At 40.3% G+C, this 21646-nt stretch overlaps 2 protein-coding genes across 3 annotated transcripts in view; both read right to left on the bottom strand.

The window, feature by feature from the left end:
* dan (protein distal antenna) overlaps positions 1-21646 on the bottom strand; it is a 418576-nt gene that overhangs the window by 237017 nt on the left and 159913 nt on the right. The window lies entirely within an intron of this gene.
* Positions 18727-21237, bottom strand: LOC137240018 (kelch-like protein 26). The gene is made up of 2 exons (XM_067765893.1): positions 18923-21237; positions 18727-18861 (listed from the first exon to the last, which is right to left on the bottom strand). The coding sequence occupies exon 1, from the start codon at positions 21176-21178 to the stop codon at positions 19679-19681; it is 1500 nt and encodes a 499-aa protein (XP_067621994.1). The 5' UTR covers positions 21179-21237; the 3' UTR covers positions 18727-18861; positions 18923-19678.

Raw genomic sequence — 21646 nt, 5'->3', positions numbered from 1 at the left:
GCAAGTATTCTCTAATAGTCGAAGGAAAAAAACATTGCGAATTCTTTGCACATCTATTTTTAATTTTTTTTTTGGTAGATTTAGTTATCTCTACATATAAAATAGGATGTATGTACGTACCAGCTCCGACGAGATATTTCAAACTCTAAAGCTGATCTACAAACGGCAAAACCAATTCCCAGGTACAGGGAACAAACACGTAGCCATAAAACACACAAAAATAAACGCGCAAAGTCAATAAGAGCACACCAAATGCAAAAAGGCGAAGATCACTGACTTCAACCTGCCACAACCTACCGTACCAGTCAACAAGGCATAAAAACAGGTACATACAAAGCAATCCTAATGCAGGTATAACCACACAGGAACGCTACACAAAACAACCCCATTTGGTAGCATCTACGCCAATACCTGAATGTAATATAAATACTGCACAACTGATAACAAATCAGAACGATCAACGACACTTAAGATGCCAGCACAACAATCAACTATCCACCCTGTCGGAAAATCAACAACACAAAGCAGTTTAGTTATAACCGTACCAAGAACGGAGTTTTTTGACATTTGGGTTCAACATTCGAAGGAAACCAGATATAAAGAATTATTGAGTTTTGTTGTACTTAAGTACGATTTAAGCGAAGCAGCCGAGTATTCGGTAAAAAGAGTAAGCTTACAAATATCGGCATATTCGTCGACGCTGGATCAAAAGTGGAACACTTCTGGAAGACATAAGGAGCGATTTTTGAATAAAAACTCGGAGTGGCTTTCGGGTTCAGACTTCACATTTACAATAACGATGGATTCAAATTTGCCATCAGACCAACCAATCACTTCTTCAGGTAACCCCGGCCCCTGAAGACGAAAGAGGGACTTTGTTAGCTGCAGTGAAAAAACCAAACGGCGTCGGGTAGATGACCTCTTGCAATCTAGAAGTCCTAGTGAGTTACTTTATGCGGCAGAAGTATCAACGCGTATGTCCGGCAACAGAAATGTTGCTAACATTATAAAAAAATCACAGGAAACCACTCAAATAACCGGCAAAAAGATGACATGTGAGCCAGATGCAAGGTGCTTGAGCAATATAGAAGCTTTAGCATACTACGTAGATAGCAAGTCGACGACTCATGAGTACAGAACGACTCGGAAGTGGAGCATCAAGGCAGGCCATAAGGTTTATCCATCATTTTATAGTCTAAGAAAAGCTAAGCCAGAATGCTATCCAAATGAAATTAATGTGGGTGAAACACGTGCGGAAATTAAAGTCCAGTCCGTATTAGTTAAAACTGTTGAGCGTTTAGTTTTAGCAAATAGAGAAGTTTTTGTTAGTTTATTACCTACAAACTTAACGTATACTTTAATCAGCAAGTGGGGTTGCGATGGAAGCTCTGGCCATAGCACATATAAGAATAAGTTTACATGCAGTTCTGACACTGATGACTTGTTTATATTTTCTTTCGTTCCTCTTCAATTACAGGATGAAAAAGGTAACATTGTTTGGCAGAATCCTCGACCTTCTTCTACCATGTATTGTCGTCCAATTAAATTTACTTTTTCTAAAGAAACAAAAGGTTTTATTGTTTTTGAAACGAACAAAGTTTTAGAGGAGATAAATGCGTTGTTGCCAATAAAGTACATGCTCGAAGAATACGAAGTTTCCGTAAATCACAACATGCTTCTAACAATGATTGACGGAAAAGTTTGCAATGCTTTGACTGAAACTTCTTGCACACAAAAGTGTTATATTTGTGGTGCCACTCCAAAAGATATGAATAATGAATTACGGTACTTTACGCCTAACCGAGATAATCTTGGTTTTGGTTTGTCTACTCTCTATGCATGGATAAGATGTTTGAATGCTTGCTTCACATAAGTTATCGCCTCGAAGTAAAAAACTGGCAGCTTAGGAATGAGGCAGATAAAGAGAGTGTAAAGCTACGGTCCAACGAAATCCAGAATAAATTTAAAAGTGTACTTGGATTGATAGTAGATAAACCAAAACCAGGTTTGGGCAATACCAATGACGGCAACACTGCTTGTAGGTTTTTCGAGGCTAGTGCTGAGATTACGGGATTTGATGTAATGCTCATCAAAAGACTCGACACTCTCCTTCACGCATTAGCATCTGGGTACAATATAAATATCCAAAGATTTGAAAAATTTGCGGTCGAGACTAAAAAACTATACATAGATCTCTATCCATGGTTTAATATGCCTGTTACAGTTCATAAAATCTTAGTGCATAGTACTGATATTAAAAAATCAGCAATTTTACCTATTGGTCAACTTTCCGAGGAAGCACAGGAAGCCCGTAACATGGATTTGACACGATTCAGGGACGATAACACACAAAAGCAGTCGCGTGAAGCCACGAATAGAGATCTTATGAATATGTTGCTTATAACACCTCCCTAAGAGATACCTAAGAAAAAATTTAAAAGTCTGACTTCAGAAGTCTTAAATTTACTGTCCCCCGATAATGTTGAGGAGTCAATAAATACCCCAGTTGTTTCAAGTTTTCACAGTAGTGTTGCTGATACTCATGACTATTCCACAAGTGACTCATCGAATGAAAGTGATGATAGCGAATAATAACATAATTATAAAAATAACCTATCCTTTAACTTTTTGTTGGATCAGGTTTTATTTAATTTAAATCTATTGTCTTTTCTACTTTGTATGATACTTTACTTTTAAATTTTGGTAATAAGTAATTTTCACATAATTAATTTAATTATTTACATTGTTATTATTATTATTGTAATTCACTTTTACATTCCTGACTGATACTATAAAATAATTCTGTAAAAATTGTAGTGCCAAGATAAATACAAAATATGTATGTACATATGTACAGTTACTCACATAAATAAGTAGACACCCCTTTTTGGACAATTCTTACAATTTTCGCTTTCGCAAATTTATTTGAACTAATTTCCCATAAGAAAATTTGTCACGATCTATAACAAAAACTAAATTATATTTAAAAAATGTTTGAAAAATTCTACGAATTTTCATATTTTAACTAATTTCCCATAAGAAAATGTGTCACGATCTATAACAAAAACTAAATTATATTTAAAAAATGGTTGAAAAATTCGACGAATTTTCATAAAAAATTTTAATTTTTTTTCCGAATTTTTAGAATTTTTTATAGTATTTAAGTACAATAAAGTAATATTCTTAAGTCCTTTAAATTTTTTTGGATCTATGTCACTTATTCACATGAGTTACTGTAGATGAAATAAGCAAATGTATGCATATGAAGTAAAATTTTGGAAAAAAAATAAAAAAAAGAACATATGGCTGAAAAAAATGACGTACTTGTAATAAATGACTGAATATGAAACGGAAAATCTCATAAAATAATTTTGTCCAGCTAGCTTGTTCTACACGAAACACTGTGCGCCGATACAAAAATTTATTGAGCTTATTAAATTCAGCTCTGTAAAATATGTAGCGCTCACGAGCCCTTAGACTTGAAAATCTATGATTTCGTTCTCAGAAGATGAACTATTATTTTTGCTGTACTCAAAAATATTTTTTGTGTTCATAAATTTTAAGAGATCGTTGTTTATTTCAAAGTAATGACAGCATTTATTCAGCCGTTTAAGACCACCTCTTATTGTCAGAAGCGAATTCAACATAACTAAACTCATTTTGTTTCTGTGTTTGCTTTTAATCAAACTCATGTCTGAAAACGTTCTTGCACCTTCAGCATTACTTAGTGGCAGCAAAAAATCGTCAAGCTTTTTGAATTATACTGTTTAACATCAAACCAAAAACTTAATGTTGAAGTCACACTTTTCCAATTTTGAAGATAGATATTTTTCCACTGTATTTGTAATCTCGTTATATCATCAGTGTTGGTTTTTTTTTCATTTGTGAAATATGAAAACCTTTGAAGTTTTACAATTCTCAATGTGTTTTCAACCGAAAAAAATCTATTTTGCGGCAAGCGTTGCTTTAATTGCTCTATTAATTTAATTATGAAGTCGCGACATATATTACCTAGTATCTTTCAATGAATTCTTATTTATCTTATTTTTTAATTCGTATACATATATTCTTCAAAGGTATAAGTTATGAAAATAAGGTACGGGAAAAAAACAATTTATTATAATTAGACGTTAAAGGGTCGAAACTCTTAGAAGGTGACACTATGCTGTTGCACAAGCTGGAAAGCAAATACACAACCTCATGACACACTTTATCGATTAAAGTGTTTGTTATCAGTTGAGTACCGAGTTGCCACATCATACATAACAAAACAAATAAAATAAAACTTCTACACACATAAAACACATTACAAGCTTCACATTACGTATTTCTGAAATAGATTTTGAGCCAAAAAGGGGTAAGAATTTTAGAGAGGGCCAGAAAAGAGTTAGGGGCTAAACCGGAATCTTTGGAGCTAAACACAAAAAAAGGGCTAGATCTAGCTCCAAAAGCACCATAATGGCAACACTGCCAGTTACATCTGCATTCCCAAAAAAATGGTCCCAGTTCAAATCAAAAAAAATGTTTAGCTCATCAAAATCACATAGCGAGTAGCTAAAGGCAGCTCTATTATCACAAATTGGTAGTTCGAAATATTGATAAAACTCAAGCTCCAGCATCAATGGGCTACGAGGTTGATTTGGAAGCGAGATGTAACTGGCTGCTGTCGGCAGCTTTTGGTTAACATTGTAGCTTTCAAATATTAGATCTAATACTGTTTTCACACAGAAATTTAGTGATCTCATTTCACCTTCTAATGAAATCGTAAATTTTCAGGATATGGTTCATAAAAATGAGCAATTATCAAGCTCAGAAAAAATGCTACGCCTTCGTCTTTGTTTGAATGGCGAAGCAGCAAGGTTCATACAACATTTACAAATATAAACCGAAAACTATGAAGAAGCGTGGAGCTTACTAAAACAAAGGTATGCCAATAAATGAATTTTGTTCACAACACAGTGGGACAGAATAATGGATCAACCGCCCATAAACAGTGAATGCTGAAAGCGTTAGGCAATTACTCGATACTACAAATGAGTGCCTTAACGCAATACGTCATTAGGAATGAAAATTGAAGATGCCGATCCATTTATTGCTCGAGTCATAGTTCGGAAATTGGACAAAGATGGACTCAAATTATATGAGCAAATGGGTAAAAAGACCAGAGAAGTACAGAAGTTATCTGATATTAGAGAATTTTTGGATCAACACTTCCAAACATTGAAAGCTGTAGCCGAAAAGAAGCAAGGTTACAAAAACCGAAAACAGCAAGTATTTAAGGCAAATCATACGTCGACCAACGCTAGGCAACCAGTGAAACAGTGTACTTACTGCAAACTACCATACCATAATATAACCGATTGTAGAAGCTTTAAGAGCATATCAACGGATGAACGACATAAATACGTCAAGGATAATAAAATATTCCACAAATGCCTAAGCCATAAATGGGGAGAAACTTGTAGCAGCAATTCCAAATGCAAAAAATGCAACCATAGTCATCATGAACTTCTGCATTACGATGTTACAAATAAAAGAGCAGCCATGTCCACAAAAGCAGGATTAACAGCAGTAATTCTGGCCACAGCTCAAGTGAGAGCAAAATGCGCAGACGGGGAATACGTGTTATTAAGGGCGCTTATTGATCAAGGGTCACAAATAACATCAATATCAGAAGAAGCCGCACCAGTCACCAATCACCATCACCGCTAAAGATGTTGAGGACGCCATTGGTCGTGCTAAACCATCCAAAGCAGTGGGCCCAGACGGCATAGCCATGCCGATGCTTAAAAGCCTAGGGAAAGAGGGTTTCAAATATTTGGCGCATGTCTTCAATCTGTCTCTTTCCACCTTTGTCATACCTGAGAAATGGAAAATGGCCAAGGTGGTCCCGCTACTAAAGCCTGGGAAACCAGCTAACATAGGTGAGTCGTATCGTCCGATATCTCTCCTATCGCCAGTGGCAAAGACGCTTGAATCCATTTTGCTCCCTTATTTCCAAACAAATTTGCAGCTAGCCCCTCATCAGCATGGCTTCAGAAAACTCCATAGCACTATCACCGCGCTAAATGCCATTAGCACCCAGATAAATTGCGGTTTAAATCAATACCCCCACCATAGAACAGTACTCGTAGCGCTAGACCTATCAAAAGCTTTCGATACGGTCAACCATGGCTCGTTACTGCAGGACCTGGAAGGGTCTACCCTTCCCCCATGTCTTAAAAGGTGGACCGCAAATTATCGGGTGGTCGGCAGGCATCGGTGCAATTTAGAAACGAAGCATCAAAACCAAGGAGAATTAAACAAGGGGTGCCACAGGGTGGTGTCCTATCCCCACTTTTGTTTAATTTCCACATATCTAAGCTACCTTCACCACCGGAAGGAGTCACAATCGTTTCCTACGCCGATGACTGCACAATAATGGCCACAGGCCCAGGCCCAAAGATCGATGCGCTATGCAATAAAATAAACGGCTACCTCCCTGATCTCTCCAGTTTTTTCGCCTCGCGAAACCTGGCATTATCACCGACTAAATCTTCCGCGACCTTATTTACAACATGGACGCCCCAAATGTCGACCATTTTGAACATCCACGTCGATGGCACTACGCTACCGCCTGTCCTACACCCCAAAATCTTGGGTGTGACGTTTGATCAGGGTCTAAATTTTGGTGAGCACGCAGCCGCAATTGTTCCGAGTATTCAGAGCCGTAACAAAATCCTCAAATCCCTCGCTGGCAGTACTTGGGGAAAAGATAAAAAACGCTCATGACTACATACAAAGCAATTAGCCAGCCGATTACGTGCTACGCGTCACCCATATGGTCGCCAAGCCTAAAAATCACCCACTGGAAGAAACTACAGGCCTGCCAAAATACTGCTCTCAGAATCGCCACGGGCTGTCTTCTTATGTCCCCAGAACACCATCTGCATAATGAGGCGAGAATACTCCCCATCGGGGAGAGAAATGAGATGCTGACCAAACAGTTCCTGTTGAATACCCAGAAACCTGGGCATCCCAACAGACATCTGATTGATGAACCAGCACCGCCTAGGGGCTTAAGGAGTCATCTCCGTAAGCATTTTGAGGAAATACGGCACCTGAGAACCCAGCCGTATGAAGTGAAAAAACACAAGCAGGTCCTTGGTGAACTCCATAAACAGGCGTCGGACCTTTATGCCGGGAATTGCCCGGTGAATCCAGTGCTTAACGAAAATTATCCAAAACTTGCGGAAGAGGAACGCATACTTCCCAGGGAAACGCGTGTCACTCTTGCTCAACTTCGTTCTGGATACTGTAACAGGTTAAACTCTTACCTATCCAGAATCAACCCCGACATACAAAATGTATGCCCCGCTTGCAACGTGTCACCACATGACACCAACCATCTCTTCAGTTGTAATGTGGAACCAACGCCTCTAACAGCCCTTTCCTTATGGTCCACCCCTGTTGAAACGGCAAGTTTCCTTGGACTCCCGTTAGAGGATATTGATGACAATTTGTGATCGGTCGCGGATATTAGGTGGGGCGAGCATTGCTACAACAACAACAAGAAGCCGCACAGATATTAGCGGTTCCAAAAACAAAAATCAAGACGAAACTTCATGGACTAGGCGATGTTGCGGTGGGTGAATCAAAATGCAAGGTTCAAGTAGAAATTAAACCACGATTCCTCAGTCAATTTGCTGAAATTGTCGATGCCATAGTTCTACCAACTCTCACCACTGCTCAACCCGATCAATCATTGAAGCTTGACTTCAACAAATGGAAAAACTACACCCTTGCTGACTCACAATTTAACAAAGCTGATAGAATTGACATGGTGATTGGTGGTGATATATTCGGCAGAATAATAGAAAAAGGTATAAAAAAGCAGAATGGAGTTCTAGCAGAAGCTACGAAGTTTGGCTGGACTTTGTCTGGAATAATTAAGCAAAAGAAATCAGGCAAAGTCACATCGGCAGTAACCAACCTTGAAAGATTTTGGGAGCTAGAGGAAGAACAAGATGAAGAACGTAAAGTGGAAGACGAAATATGTTTAAAAAAATTCGAGGAAACCACCAAACAAGATGAAGATGAACGATTCATTGTGAAAATTCCATTTAAAGACGACATGGAATTAGGTGACTCTCGTAAACAGGCAGTTGCCCGGCTGCTATCCATGGAAGCTACGTTCAAAAAGAGTGAAAAGCTTTGCAATGATTACAAAGAGTTCATTCATGAATATATTAAGCTTGGGCACATGGTAAAGGCGAACGATGAGGTAATAGGAAAATACTATTTGCCACACCAGGCTGTTATACGCGAGGATAAATTAACGACAAAAATTGATATAATCCTAAAATGGAGGCTATGGAAAGTGGTAATCACAGCTGATGTTGAAAAAATGTTTCGGCAAATTAAAATTTCGGAAAAAGATCAATTGTATCATCGAATTTTGTGGCGGGAGCATCCTTCAATTAAAATAGATGAATACGAGTTGACGACAGTGAAATATGGTACCGCTTTAGCGCCATATTTAGCAGTGCGCATATTATTTGAAATCGCCAACAAGTGCTCAAGTGACAACAACTGGCTTCAAAAAATCATAAAGGAAGATTTTTATATGGATGATCTCATGACTGGTGGAGATTCGGTTAATCAATGTATTAGATTCAAAAAGAAATCAGCAAGCATCTTCAGTTATTTCGATTTCATTTGAGGAAATGGCTATCGAGTTTCGACAATATTACGAAAAACATTACCACCATGGGAGAAAATGAAATAATTCAAATAAAAGAAAATGAAGCAGTGAAAACACTTGGGCTATACTGGGATCAGTTCCAGTTCAAAATTAATTTGGAAATGCCGAAGAAAATAACAAAAAGAAGTATTTTATCACAAATCGCCCAAATATTCGATCCGTTGGGCTGGCTATCGCCAATCACTATGGTTGCAAAACTATATATGCAAAAACTTTGGATTGAAAAGGCTGGATGGGACGAACTGCTTTCTGATGATTTAAAAAACGAATGGAAGCGGTTTATTAACACTGTTGGCATATTGGAAGAAGTACGTATTCCACGCTGGATATAAACTAGCATGGAATGTGATGTAGAAATTCACGGATTCGGTGATGCTTCCGAAAAGGCGTACGCTGCAGTAGTATACGTGAAAGGTGGCAAATCCGTAAAGCTTGTAACTGCCAAAACGAAAGTTAATCCAATTAAAAATCGGAAAACTTTTCCCAAACTGGAACTCTGTGCTGCTCATTTATTAGCAAAATTGATGAGTAAGTTGTGTGCGATCATTGCAAGGAATCACAAAGCTTATGCGTGGAGTGATTCAACAATAACCCTGGGCTGGATTGAAAGTCCGAAGAACAAAGACAAATTTGTTAGAAATCGGGTAGAAGACATTCAAAAACTTATACCACAAATAACGTGGGGACACGTGAACACGAAAGACAATCCAACAGATGTGGCGTCAAGAGGTATTCCATCTCCCAAATTATTAAATATGGATATTTGGTGGAACGGACCCAAGTGGCTATCGTCAACAGTAGATCAAGAGTCCACCAAGATAAACGAATGTAATAAAGTAACGGTTTTATTGACGTCGAAAGACCAAGATTCTTTTATGCACGATTTAGTAAACAAATATTCAAGTTGGCTAAAACTACAAAGAGTGGTGGCATACATTTTACGTTTTCGTAAAAAGAAAGAAACGCGCAAATTTTCACACTTATCGGCAGAGGAGCTTAACACAGCTACATTAGCGAACTTTTATAAAGAAGAATTAAGTAAACTTCTTGATGGAAAAGCAGTCAAGAGTTCAAGAAAATTGGCAAGCCTCAACCCCTTCTTGGACAAAAATGGCATTATACGGGTTGGAGGCAGGCTTACAAATTCAGAGCTAACTTATAATGAAAAGCACCCAATAGTCATACCAAAATCAAACTTGGCGGGACTAATTGTTAAAGATGCTCATTATGCCACCATACATGGAGGTAATCGGTTAACAGAAGCAATCGTCAGGCGACAATACTGGATAATCGGATTAAAAAATACAGTGAAACATTGCATACGTATCTGCTGTAAATGCATACGATTCAAGCAAGCTGCTGCAACGCAGCTCATGGGTTGTCTTCCATTAGCCAGAGTGTCGATATCCAGTCCATTTACATATACTGGAGTAGACTATGCGGAACCTTTTCAAATGAGGTGTTCTAAAGGGCGAGAAAAAAAAATCGTTAAAAGATATGTCGCAGTATTCGTCTGTCTTTCAACCAAAGCTATACATCTGGAAGCAGTCAGTGACTTGTCAACAGAAGCATTTTTGGCAGCACCAAGGAGATTTTTTGGCAGACGAGGAAAATCTCTTCTCATGTATTCCGACAATGGAACCAATTTTGTGGGTGCAAGCAAATGGATCGACAAAACTTACAAAAAAGCATTAAAGCAAAATTCTGAAGTTGCACCAATTTTGGCCAATGAGCAAATTACTTGGCATCTTATTCCCCCGGCAGGCCCACATTTTGGTGGAATATGGGAGGCTGGTGTAAAAGGAATGAAATATCATTTGAAACGAGCAATTGGAGACACAAAACTAACATTTGAAGAGATGTCTACTGTTCTAGTACAGATCGAGGCATCATTAAACTCACGCCCACTATATGCCATTGATGATGAAAACGGAATAGATGCTTTGACCCCAGGCCATTTTCTAATCGGGAGACCATTAGTATCGATACCATCTTCAGAGGATGACAACAATATATCATCTTTGAATAAATAGAAGCTGATACAAAAAATTCAACGAGATTTTTGGATACGTTGGAAGGATGAATATCTACACACCCTCCAACAGAGAAATAAGTGGAAAACACCAGGAGAAGATATCAAAATAGGTGACATAGTCATAGTGAAGGATGAGAATACCCAACGAGCTAAATGGCCCCTTGGAGGAATAATAGAGTGCCATCCAGGACTTGATGGTAGAGTTCGGGTCGCCACATTGAAGCTTCAGAATAGTACGCTGAAACGACCGATTCAGAAGTTATGTTTAGGCCCGAAGCCTAAATTCTTCTTAATTTGCGCCACCCTAATAGCACCACTTTATCGACCCCTAGTTCGCCCACCTGCATGTATATGTGTACATAGATAGGGTTATGTTGTCCGTACACATATACATGTATGCCGGTACAACTATGTGGGGAAGCTTCCCCTTAAAACCGGAGACTTTTTCCGCGGTTCAACGGTTGTCCTCGACAAGGCAACCGTCTACTTTTCCAGCGATCGTTGAGCGAACTACAACCAGCCGTCCCGAGAAGCCCCGCCACAAGTTTTATACAAGGTAAATTATTGTACTAATTATAATTTTCACTCCAAATAAAATCATTATTATAACGAGAAATATCTCTCGCCTTTCTTTTCCTTTCATTTTAAATCTAACCTAAACGCAATTCTGGTGCCTCCACTCCGCTGCCGAGTCTGCGAAACACCACAATTGTACATGGTCCTTTCTCCCCGTAAAAAGGAACCAACACCTATATAAAAGATACAGTCCACATTGTGCAAAATTTCAACAAAAATTATCCTGGTGATACACAAAACCGCGACAAATCCGGTCCTTTAGGGTACATTTTTGGTGATACGCTTTGATACACATCTTGGTGACACTTTCAACGTCGACATACACTCAACACTTCTCATACAAATATCTTGGTGATACCAGCATTTAGTATATATCGTCGCGGTCTTACACTCTTGGTGGTATTGTTTATTTCGTGGTGATACACTCAACATTTTTATTGGTGATATACACGCTTGGTGGTACACTCCTGGTGCAAGTTATCGTGGTGGTATTTTTTAATTTCTGGTGGCATTACACATCTAGGCAATTTACCGCAGCAACACAACAACAAACACTACTTCACGCAGCAGCCACGTAAGTTTATATATTTCTTGCCACATTTTTTTTTGGTTAAAACAATAAAATAAAAAGTAAAAAAAAAAAAAATCAATTTACTGCGATACGTGACTTCTAATTAACCGCGAAAAGTGTAAAAAACAAAAATTTTTAGTGCCGAAAAGAAAAATAAGTGCAAGCGCGTTGCATTAACTTCGTTTAAGATTCCTTGTGACTATCTGGTCTGTCCCCCCACCAGCGGTAAGGCTCTCCGGACACAGCACAAGGAAGAGGTGCACATAACCTCACATTCATATTAAAAATCTAACACCATACGGCAGTGGCAATTTTCATTTTCCTTTCAAGCACTTTAATTTTCACTAGTTCAATCAACACAGTTTTTTACAACAGTTTTCACTGAGTTTTTACACTTTTCGTCGAGTTTTTATATCAACGCGCGCACGTATTTTTTATAATAAAATTGAACGCTCAAGTGGCGGGTGGCCCCCCTTTGCTTCGCACAATACACATTGGAGTTGCTCCCCCCTGCTCTCTGTCTTACGGCACAAAATAATCTGCAAATAAATTAATACACACACCGATACATACATACATATAAATTTACGTGCGGGTGGCGAGTAAGCCACATTGTTGTTTTACTTTTATCGTGGGAAAACCAGACGAATCGGCCAAGTCTGACCCTTATAATTTAATAGCCAGATCAATATATACATATATATATAATTTGCGTGCGGTTGGCGAGTAGGTTACACCATTGCCTATTCTTCCCTTGAGAAAAAAATATCAGACGAGTCGGCCAAGTCTGAAATAACTAAATAAAAGCGATCTTTTAAAACATTGTCTCCATTTTTTGTTAAAAGGATTAATTTGTTTTTAGCTTGGTAGGGATAATTTGTTGAGAAAATGGAAAATTATATCCGATCAGCTGAGTTAATCTCAGAGTTTGAACAGCAGTACAGCCTTATTCCAGAGGAAAGTCATAATAAGCACACTCTTGCGATACAGCAAGAAGAGTTGCGTGCCTTATGGAAGAAGGTTAAGTCTGTGTTTGACTCACTGATGGGATCAGAAGATGTCGACGCAAATGATGTGTTGGCCATCCGGAAAAAACATATGTCTACCTACGCAATATATATGCGATGCTTATCCACAATATCTGCTGAGGCAGAGAAATTTAAAAAAGTAGAAAACAGCGCTATCTCTGAGCAAGCACCCCCAGCCGCACCTCGCGGGCATAAGATCCGCCTCCCTCCTTGCGACACGGAGATTTTCAAAGGTGACTATTTATCATGGCCAACCTTTCGTGACCTGTTTACGGCCATATACATAAATAATTCCGACCTACAGGGGGTGGAGAAATTGTTCCATCTGAACAACAAGACACAGGGCGAGGCCAAAGATATTGTAAAAAAATGCCCTCTAACAAATGATGGGTTCGATATGGCCTGGAAAAACCTCTGCGAAAGATATGAAAACAAGCGTATATTAGTCAACACGCAATTACAAATTCTTTTTAATTTGAAGAAGGTAGAGAGTGAGTGTGGGAGCGCGTTAAAGAAATTACATAGCGATATAAACAATTGTCTATCGTCCCTCAAGTGTCACAAAATCGACACATCCAATTGGGATGCAATACTAACATATTTGTGTTCGACAAAGTTACCGGAAAGTACACTGGCTCTATGGGAACAAAGCATAGACCACAAAATGGACATATCTAAATGGGAAGATATGGACAAATTTCTATCAAATAGGTTTCAGACACTGGAAACAGTGTCTAGCTTCACTGGCACTAACGCCCAAAAGGGACAAAAGCCATCAAATACTCGGCATACAACCGAAACCCCCATAAAAAGACTTGGTGCCTTCCAAACGAAGGTATCAAAACCTACCTCAAAACCAACTTCCAGGGTTTTTTGCAAAATGTGCAAAGCTGAACACAGGTTACGGAATTGTCCCCGATTCTGTGATCTGACCCCAGTGGAGAGAATCAACTTCATCAAATCCATGGGGGGATGCCTGAACTGTTTATCCCCAGGACACACAGTGACGAGGTGCACCAGTTCGTACAACTGCGCCAAATGCCACTCTCGTCACCACACGCTCCTGCATGCGGATACAGTTCAGCAAACTACGAGGCGCAATCCATTTAAAGACGCGGATAATATCCCGTCAACTTCAGCACAAGTACAAAGGAGACAGGAATCGGGGCAACCAAATTCTTCTGCGAACCAGAATGTAAAATCCTGTCATGCTAATTCCAGCACAGGCGTGCTATTAGGAACTGCTCGCGTACACATTCATCATAATGGTACCGACTTCTCCGCGCGGGCATTAATTGATTCAGGGTCTGAATGCTCTTTCATGACAGAAAGACTAAAACGCAGAATCAATTTGCCGGCAAGGAAAATGCATGCCCAAGTTTCAGGCATCACCAACGCAGTATCTGCTCAAGTAAAAGAGGCATCCACCATCGAGCTACGTTCACCAGTGGACCCATGCTTTAGCTTGACTACTCCTGTTCTAATTTTAGCCAAATTAACTGGGAATCTGCCATCCTGCCACATCGAAACAATGACGATGCAGGCGTTCCCAGACTTAGTTTTGGCAGACAAGAGGTTCTACGTCAATGAAGATGTAGACCTCATACTTGGTGGCGATATATATCCCCAAATTATACTAAGCGGTCTAAAAAAGAATGTACTTAATACACTTCTGGCCCAAGAGACAGTGTTCGGTTGGATACTAACCGGTCGTATTGAAACACCGAATCCAACGAAGAGCATCGTGTCATTTTACAACGAGGTCGCGTTGGACAACCAACTAAAAGCCTTTTGGGAGTTGGAAAATGTACCGAAAATTAAAAGCCCTAGCGACGATGACAGATATTGTGAAAAATTATATAGAGAAACCACAAAGAGAAATGAGGATGGAAGATATGTCGTTTCACTCCCATTTAGACAGGAATACCCGGAAGAACGAAAATTAGCAGGGTCCCTTAAACGCGCATGCTCGCAATTCTATCGAAATGAAACGCGGTTAACGAAAAATCCGGAGTTAGGGAATGAATACATAAGGGTACTTTCAGAATACCAGACGCTCGGACATATGCACAAAATTAAGGGCACAGTCGCAGCAAATGACCCTGATAATTATTTCCTGCCCCATCACGCCGTGGTAAAGGCGGAAAGCACAACTACTAAAGTCCGGGTCGTTTTCAACGCTTCAAGTCCGACTGCTAATGGAACAAGTCTGAACGACGTTTTGCTCCCAGGCCCGGTACTCCAAGCAGATCTCCCGACTCTCATCATTCGTTGGAGACTTTATCGGTACGTCTTCAACAGTGATATAGAGAAAATGTATAGGCAGATTTGGATGAACGATAATCATACCAAATTTCAACGAATTATTTTTCGAAAAGACATGAACGAACCAATAGGACTCTACGAATTAAAAACGGTAACTTTCGGAGTGAATTGTGCCCCTTATCTTGCTATAAGGACGCTGTTACAGTTGGCTGACGATGTACAAAGTTCCCATCCCACAGCATCAAACATACTCCGGGAATGTATGTATGTAGATGACGTCCTCGCAGGAGGACACAACCTCACCTCCACCATTATGGCAAGAAACGAAATTCGACAGGTTTTACATTCGGCAGGGTTCCCATTACGAAAGTGGACATCAAACTCGGAGGAGGTTCTCAAAGACATCCCGAGATCGGATCTGCTCAGCGAGGACTTCTTAGCCTTTGAAGACACCAGCACAGTGAAAGCATTAGGTATAAGGTGGAACGCACATGCTGACTTATTTTATTTCAAAGCGGGATCACTAGACAACCCTAACATGCCAACAAAAAGAGAGATCCTGTCAGTTATTGCCAAACTCTTTGACCCGTTAGGGTGGCTTGCCCCAATGGTCATAGTGGCAAAAATAATTATGCAAAACATTTGGTTAGAAGGCACAGGGTGGGACGAGCCAGTCTCACCAACGACATTGGAGCGGTGGAACACCTTCACCCAAGATTACCCGGAAATAGATAGGATTCGAATACCACGTTGGGTACAATTCTCACCAGAAGACGAGGTTGAAATCCACGGCTTCTGTGACGCGTCGGAGAAAGCATATGCAGCAGCCGTGTACATGCGCGTCAAAAAGGAGAATAATGTTTATACACACCTACTTATGGCAAAAACCAGAGTCGCACCAGTGAAGACAATCTCCCTCCCACGTCTGGAACTTTGCGGTGCAGTATTGCTCGCAGAGATGATTGACTCAATCTGTAGGAGCGTCAAATTAGGACCCATCACCATGCATCTATGGACTGATTCCAGCATTGTCCTCGCATGGCTACGGAAACCGCCTTGTTCCTGGTCAACCTTCGTCGCACACCGCATCACGAAGATCATCGACATGGTCGGAAGCAAGGACTGGCTACATGTGGATTCAGAATCAAATCCAGCGGATTTAGGAAGCAGAGGCCTACCAGCGGGTGAATTAGTCAACAACTCGTTGTGGTGGCAGGGACCATCTTGGTTACAAGAGGACAAGATCCAATGGCCAGTACAGGAAACGGACTACCATACATCATATGAGGAGAAGAAAGTGAAAGCACAGTCGTATGCCGTCACACAGGCTGAACAAGAAGATATACTCGATCGTTTTTCAGACTTGCCACGAGCTCTAAGAGTCCTATCCTACGTTAGGAGATTTATAAAAAGAACGCATCCTAAAACAAAAACGGTATGCCACGAAGAGTCGAGCACAATCTCAGCCGATGAGATTAAGGCAACGACTCAAGCACTAATAAAAGTATGTCAGAAAATATCCTACGGTACAGAATACTTGCAATTAAAAAATAGGGAACCTATTGATCGGAAAAGTGAAATCCTGTCACTCAACCCATACATCGACAAAGATGATATTATCAGAACGGGGGGGCGTCTAGGAGCCTCAAAAGACATGTCGTACAACGAGCGTCATCCGATCATCTTGCCTTACAATTGCAAGCTGTCTCGCCTTGCAGTCATGATGATTCATCATGATTCCCTTCATGGCGAGAACCAACTTATGCTCCGCCTTATTCGAACCCAGTATTGGATTCCGAAGGTCAAGACAATGATCAGAGCCATCATCCACAACTGCAAAACCTGCATTCTTCACAGGAAGCAGGCGCAGTCCCAACTTATGGGTACCCTTCCCTGCGAACGTACTACTTTTACTCGCGCGTTCACCAATACCGGGGTAGATTTCGCGGGGCCTTTCGACATAAAAAGCTACCGCGGTAGGGGATGTCGACTGTCCAAAGGCTACGTATGCCTATTTGTTTGTTTCTCCACTAAGGCCATCCACCTAGAGGCCACTAGTGACCTGAGCACCCCATGCTTCCTCGCAGCCTTTTCGCGTTTTATCGCGAGAAGAGGATGTCCAAAAAACATCTACTCCGACAATGGTACGAACTTTGTCGGAGCTTCCCGATCTCTACGATCGGAATTCAAAGCCTTCCTGGCAGAAAGCCGAGACAAAACAGTCTCCAAGTATAGCCATCAAGCATTAACTTGGCATTTTATTCCCGCCGGCGCTCCGCATATGGGCGGCCTGTGGGAAGCGGGAGTGAAGAGCTTCAAAAGCCACTTCAAAAAGGTCTCTTCTCTCCATAAATATACCATGGAGGAGTTCCAAACCCTTCTGTGCCGGATCGAGGCATGCCTAAATTCACGGCCTCTCAGCCCGGCGTCCAATGACCCAACGGACCTGGAGCCACTCACCCCAGGACATTTCCTCACCGGCAGCCATCTTCTGGCGCCGCCAGAACCGGATGCGAACGAAAGCCCTGCCTCCATGCTAAATAGATGGCAGAAGCTCAAGGCCCTCCATCAAACCTTCTGCCGGCGATGGAAAACCGAATATTTATCCGAACTCCAAAAACGAGTGAAGTGGAAGCATCCCAAGCAAAATATAAAAGTGGGAGATCTCGCTGTCCTCAAAGAGGACAATTTATCTCCCAACGAATGGAGGTTAGGTAGAGTCGTCAACGTACACCCCGGCGAAGATAACCGAGTACGTGTAGTCGACCTCATAACCGAGAAGGGTCAAGTCAGACGACCTTTGGTCAAACTGATCCTTCTTCCCATGGAGACAGACTGTGAGAGGACTACGAGCTCCTCTTAACAATCCCTCCGGCTTCCACATACCTCCTTAAAAAAAAAAAAAAAATCAATAAAAATCAACCTCGTCTTTACATTTTCCAGAAATCTTCCCACTCAGTCGTTTTCCCGAAACGAGGCCAACCAACAACCTAACGCAGATCCGATATCCGCCACATAGAACCGAAAGGGACTCAGCCCATTTTATTCTTAATCTTACAACCCAAATTCACTCGCTCACCCAGAGCGAGGAGACCAGAAAAGCCTACCGCAGACGAGAAAAGCCATCTGCCCCAGACATTACCATTATTAAATGAGTTAGAGTTACAAACTTCAATTAACTCAACCCGAATTTGTAAGAATGCGATGAAAACTCCCAAAACTTTCAAATATTCTTAAAACGTTAAGCCTTCAGCTTCATAACTCATTAATTTTTTAGTGCAAGGGATAAGGATATAAAACCGCATGCAGCGTTGAATAAATTTAAGCAAAATTTTGCAGATGGCTCTATACTCTATCTATATAGAGGGAAATCTAAAATAATGCAAAATTCTTTACAAAAAAAATGAGAATCTTGGGTTTTTAGTCCTTGAGCATTGGGTGTTATTAAGTCACCAAATTCCAATTAGCGAAGATTTTTGCAAACTGCCAAAGAAGTATACATCCAACTTACCGTGCACATATTTGGGTGTAAGGAAGCTTGCCCTTGCTTTATGTTGTGGCCGCGGCACTGAGTCCAACGTCAATATATGCGCCATATTCTCCTTTTTCCATGTTTCCATACGTGTCGCTGAAGTGAGAAAACCTAAAGGAAAGCGGAAGCAATTTACTATTATACCCATATATTAATTACTAGGCAAGCTTACCTAAGTAGAGTCGTGGTTCGATCTCATCTAGACCCACTGACCCGCCATCAAAAGTATCCCGTCGTTCTGGTCGACATTTGTATTAGCGCCAACGCTATAATTTTCGATATCATTCGATGCGGCTTACAATGCATTTTCGTCAATGGCTGCATTCGTAACCATAACTGCATCTTTCTCCTTGCATATTATATCATAGCGCGCACTGATTGGACATTATTCGTTGCGTACACGCACTGCGCGTTGCTTACCAGCGAGACGATTTGAATGACGACTGCGCCCAGTTTGTTGATGTATTTCCTCCACCTGCTGGTGATGCTGCTCCGCCAGCTAATGTATTACCTGTCGATGTGGGGGACGTTAGGGGTATATGATTGTTTTTTGGTGGCTTCGTTTATGGATGATGTGTCTATTTTATTGGTCAAATTTTAATTTTACTACTTTCACTACTCGTTTCATGTATATCACATCAGCACATGATTCCAAACACATCATGTGATAATATCACAGATGATTGTAGTTTTGGTGCTTGTGATATACATGTTTTCATTACATATATCATTCATATTATTTATTATAAATTATTTACTTTATCGTTTACACAATTTTTACTGGTATGTATTTATAATGCCCATATTACGCAGCTACAGTTACTAATTTTTTAACAATAAAATTTAATTCGATTTCATATTAGTACATGCACCAAACGTATTTAATTGCTGTTGAACACTGAACAGTGCTGCACTACTAGCTTGCACTTCAAGCATCATCCCAAAAGTACTTTACGTTATCGCGTTCACGTGGCACATAGAAAGTAGCACATGTGCTTTCCCAAACTTCCTTAGGATATTCCCACTCAGAACTGAAGTTCCACTGTTTCGTATCCAAATCATAACATTGTACTGCTGAGGTTGCTCGATTTATAGTTGCCGTAGACAGCAATCCACCTATAAAATATACTTTTCTTTTCACCCCCGCTACGCCAGTATAATACTTTGGTAAAGGATTGCGTGATTCTGTTATCCATTGATCTGTAGTCACATCGTATACATCCACCGCATCGGCTAATACACGCATTTCTGTGACAGGATCCTCATACCAGCCGCCAAATGCATAAATACGACCCTCGAAAACAAGTAGAACATGATCTGCGCGTGGTGTTGGCATGGGACATAGTTTTTGCCATTTGCTCGATTTCGTGTCGAAACGCCAAAGTGAAGCAAGTACAATATGACGATCAATGCCACCCGATATATATAATTGATCACCCAAAACCACACCGGCATGCTGACTACGATTTTCCGACAAAGCAGGCAAATATTCCCAACGATCGGCGCTAGCATCATAACGTTCACAATTTGAAACATCCATACCATGTGCCCAAAGCTCAGCTCCACCATCATTCTCATTTAGTTCACATACACCACCAACAGCATACAAAAAATTATTGCCCATAGCATTCAATGAAAATCGACAACGATCTGCTTGAATAGGCGCAATAGTTTTCCATTTATTTTTAGCAGGACAATATCGAAAACCGAAAGGATGTATGTACTCCTTTAGACATACATCATAAGAGCCCCCTATCACATATAAATCATTGCCCAATACAGCTGTACCATAGTTGCATTGTTCAATATGTGGGATTACGGTCAATCTTTCCCATTTTCCCTTAGATGGTAGATAGCAACTTATACGATTAGTTAAACCATTTGTCTCAAATCCACCTATTTTCACTAAAGCCAGTTCCATGCCACGTGTATTCGTTAACACCTCGGCTGTTGGCGTATCATCTTCATCATACATATCGGTCAAACGTAATTTGTTCAATTCTTGTTTAAACAATTCATCAGTCAACACTCGATAGTAACTACAACAAAATGTATTCATTTTGGACTTAATGGCATTTAGCGCACATGCACTTATTTGATAAAATTGCACTTGGCTGAAGAGACGTTGAGTCTGTTCCGCTTTTAAATTCGATTGAAAACAATATTCCAAAACAATTTCAAGTACCCTTTGTTCTGAACAATCTACTGGATAATTACATTCTAGCACATGCTCAAATTGATCTAGGGTAAGGCTTAGAAGATCGGGAGTATGTGCAAATTCATCGAGTCGTGAACACATATAACGATAGGCTTTTCTTTTGAGTGGCTCCAAAGAGTATAAATCTGCTAGCGCAGCAATGGCAACACAATTGTCTAAATCGATTTGTGACTCAAGAAAACGTGAACAAGCATCAATGGCTGGTTTCATTTGGACACGGGTCGATACGGATAAAACATCTTACTGTTGAGCTTCACGCATGGCATCGGTGAACATGGCGCAAAAGTAATCACTACAGGCAGCCAATACGACACGGTGTGCCTTGAACGTTCGCCCTTCTACAATTAAAGTAACATCAAATAACTTTTCCGCACAACGTAAAGAATTCAAACCCTTCATCAAAGCTTCTGAATGTATTATTTGCATAAAACTGTCATTTCCTGCATTGCACAAATATGAAGGTGTGGAACAAACTGCGCAGGTTGAATTAACGCGGTTTCCGGAGCCACCTTGTGATATGGAAGCAACGCCACCAGCCATTCTTATTGCGAAAAGTATGAATAAAAAGTCAATACATTCGGAAAGATATAAATTGTTAAGAAAACGTTTTGAGGATAGCACGTTTTCTTATTTGGATTCTTCTTCTACAGATGTCACTAAATAAATAAGAATACCAGT

The sequence above is a fragment of the Eurosta solidaginis genome, chromosome 1 (genome assembly GCF_040869045.1).
Source record: "Eurosta solidaginis isolate ZX-2024a chromosome 1, ASM4086904v1, whole genome shotgun sequence".
In the NCBI taxonomy this organism is placed as follows: domain Eukaryota; kingdom Metazoa; phylum Arthropoda; class Insecta; order Diptera; family Tephritidae; genus Eurosta; species Eurosta solidaginis.
The sequence above is the reverse complement of the archived record's forward strand: the minus strand, read 5'-3'. Positions and strand labels throughout refer to the sequence as shown.

Coding starts and splice junctions, on each gene's coding strand:
- LOC137240018 (XM_067765893.1), bottom strand. CDS start 21,178: ATGAAACCAGCCATTGATGCTTGTTCACGTTTTCTTGAGTCACAAATC.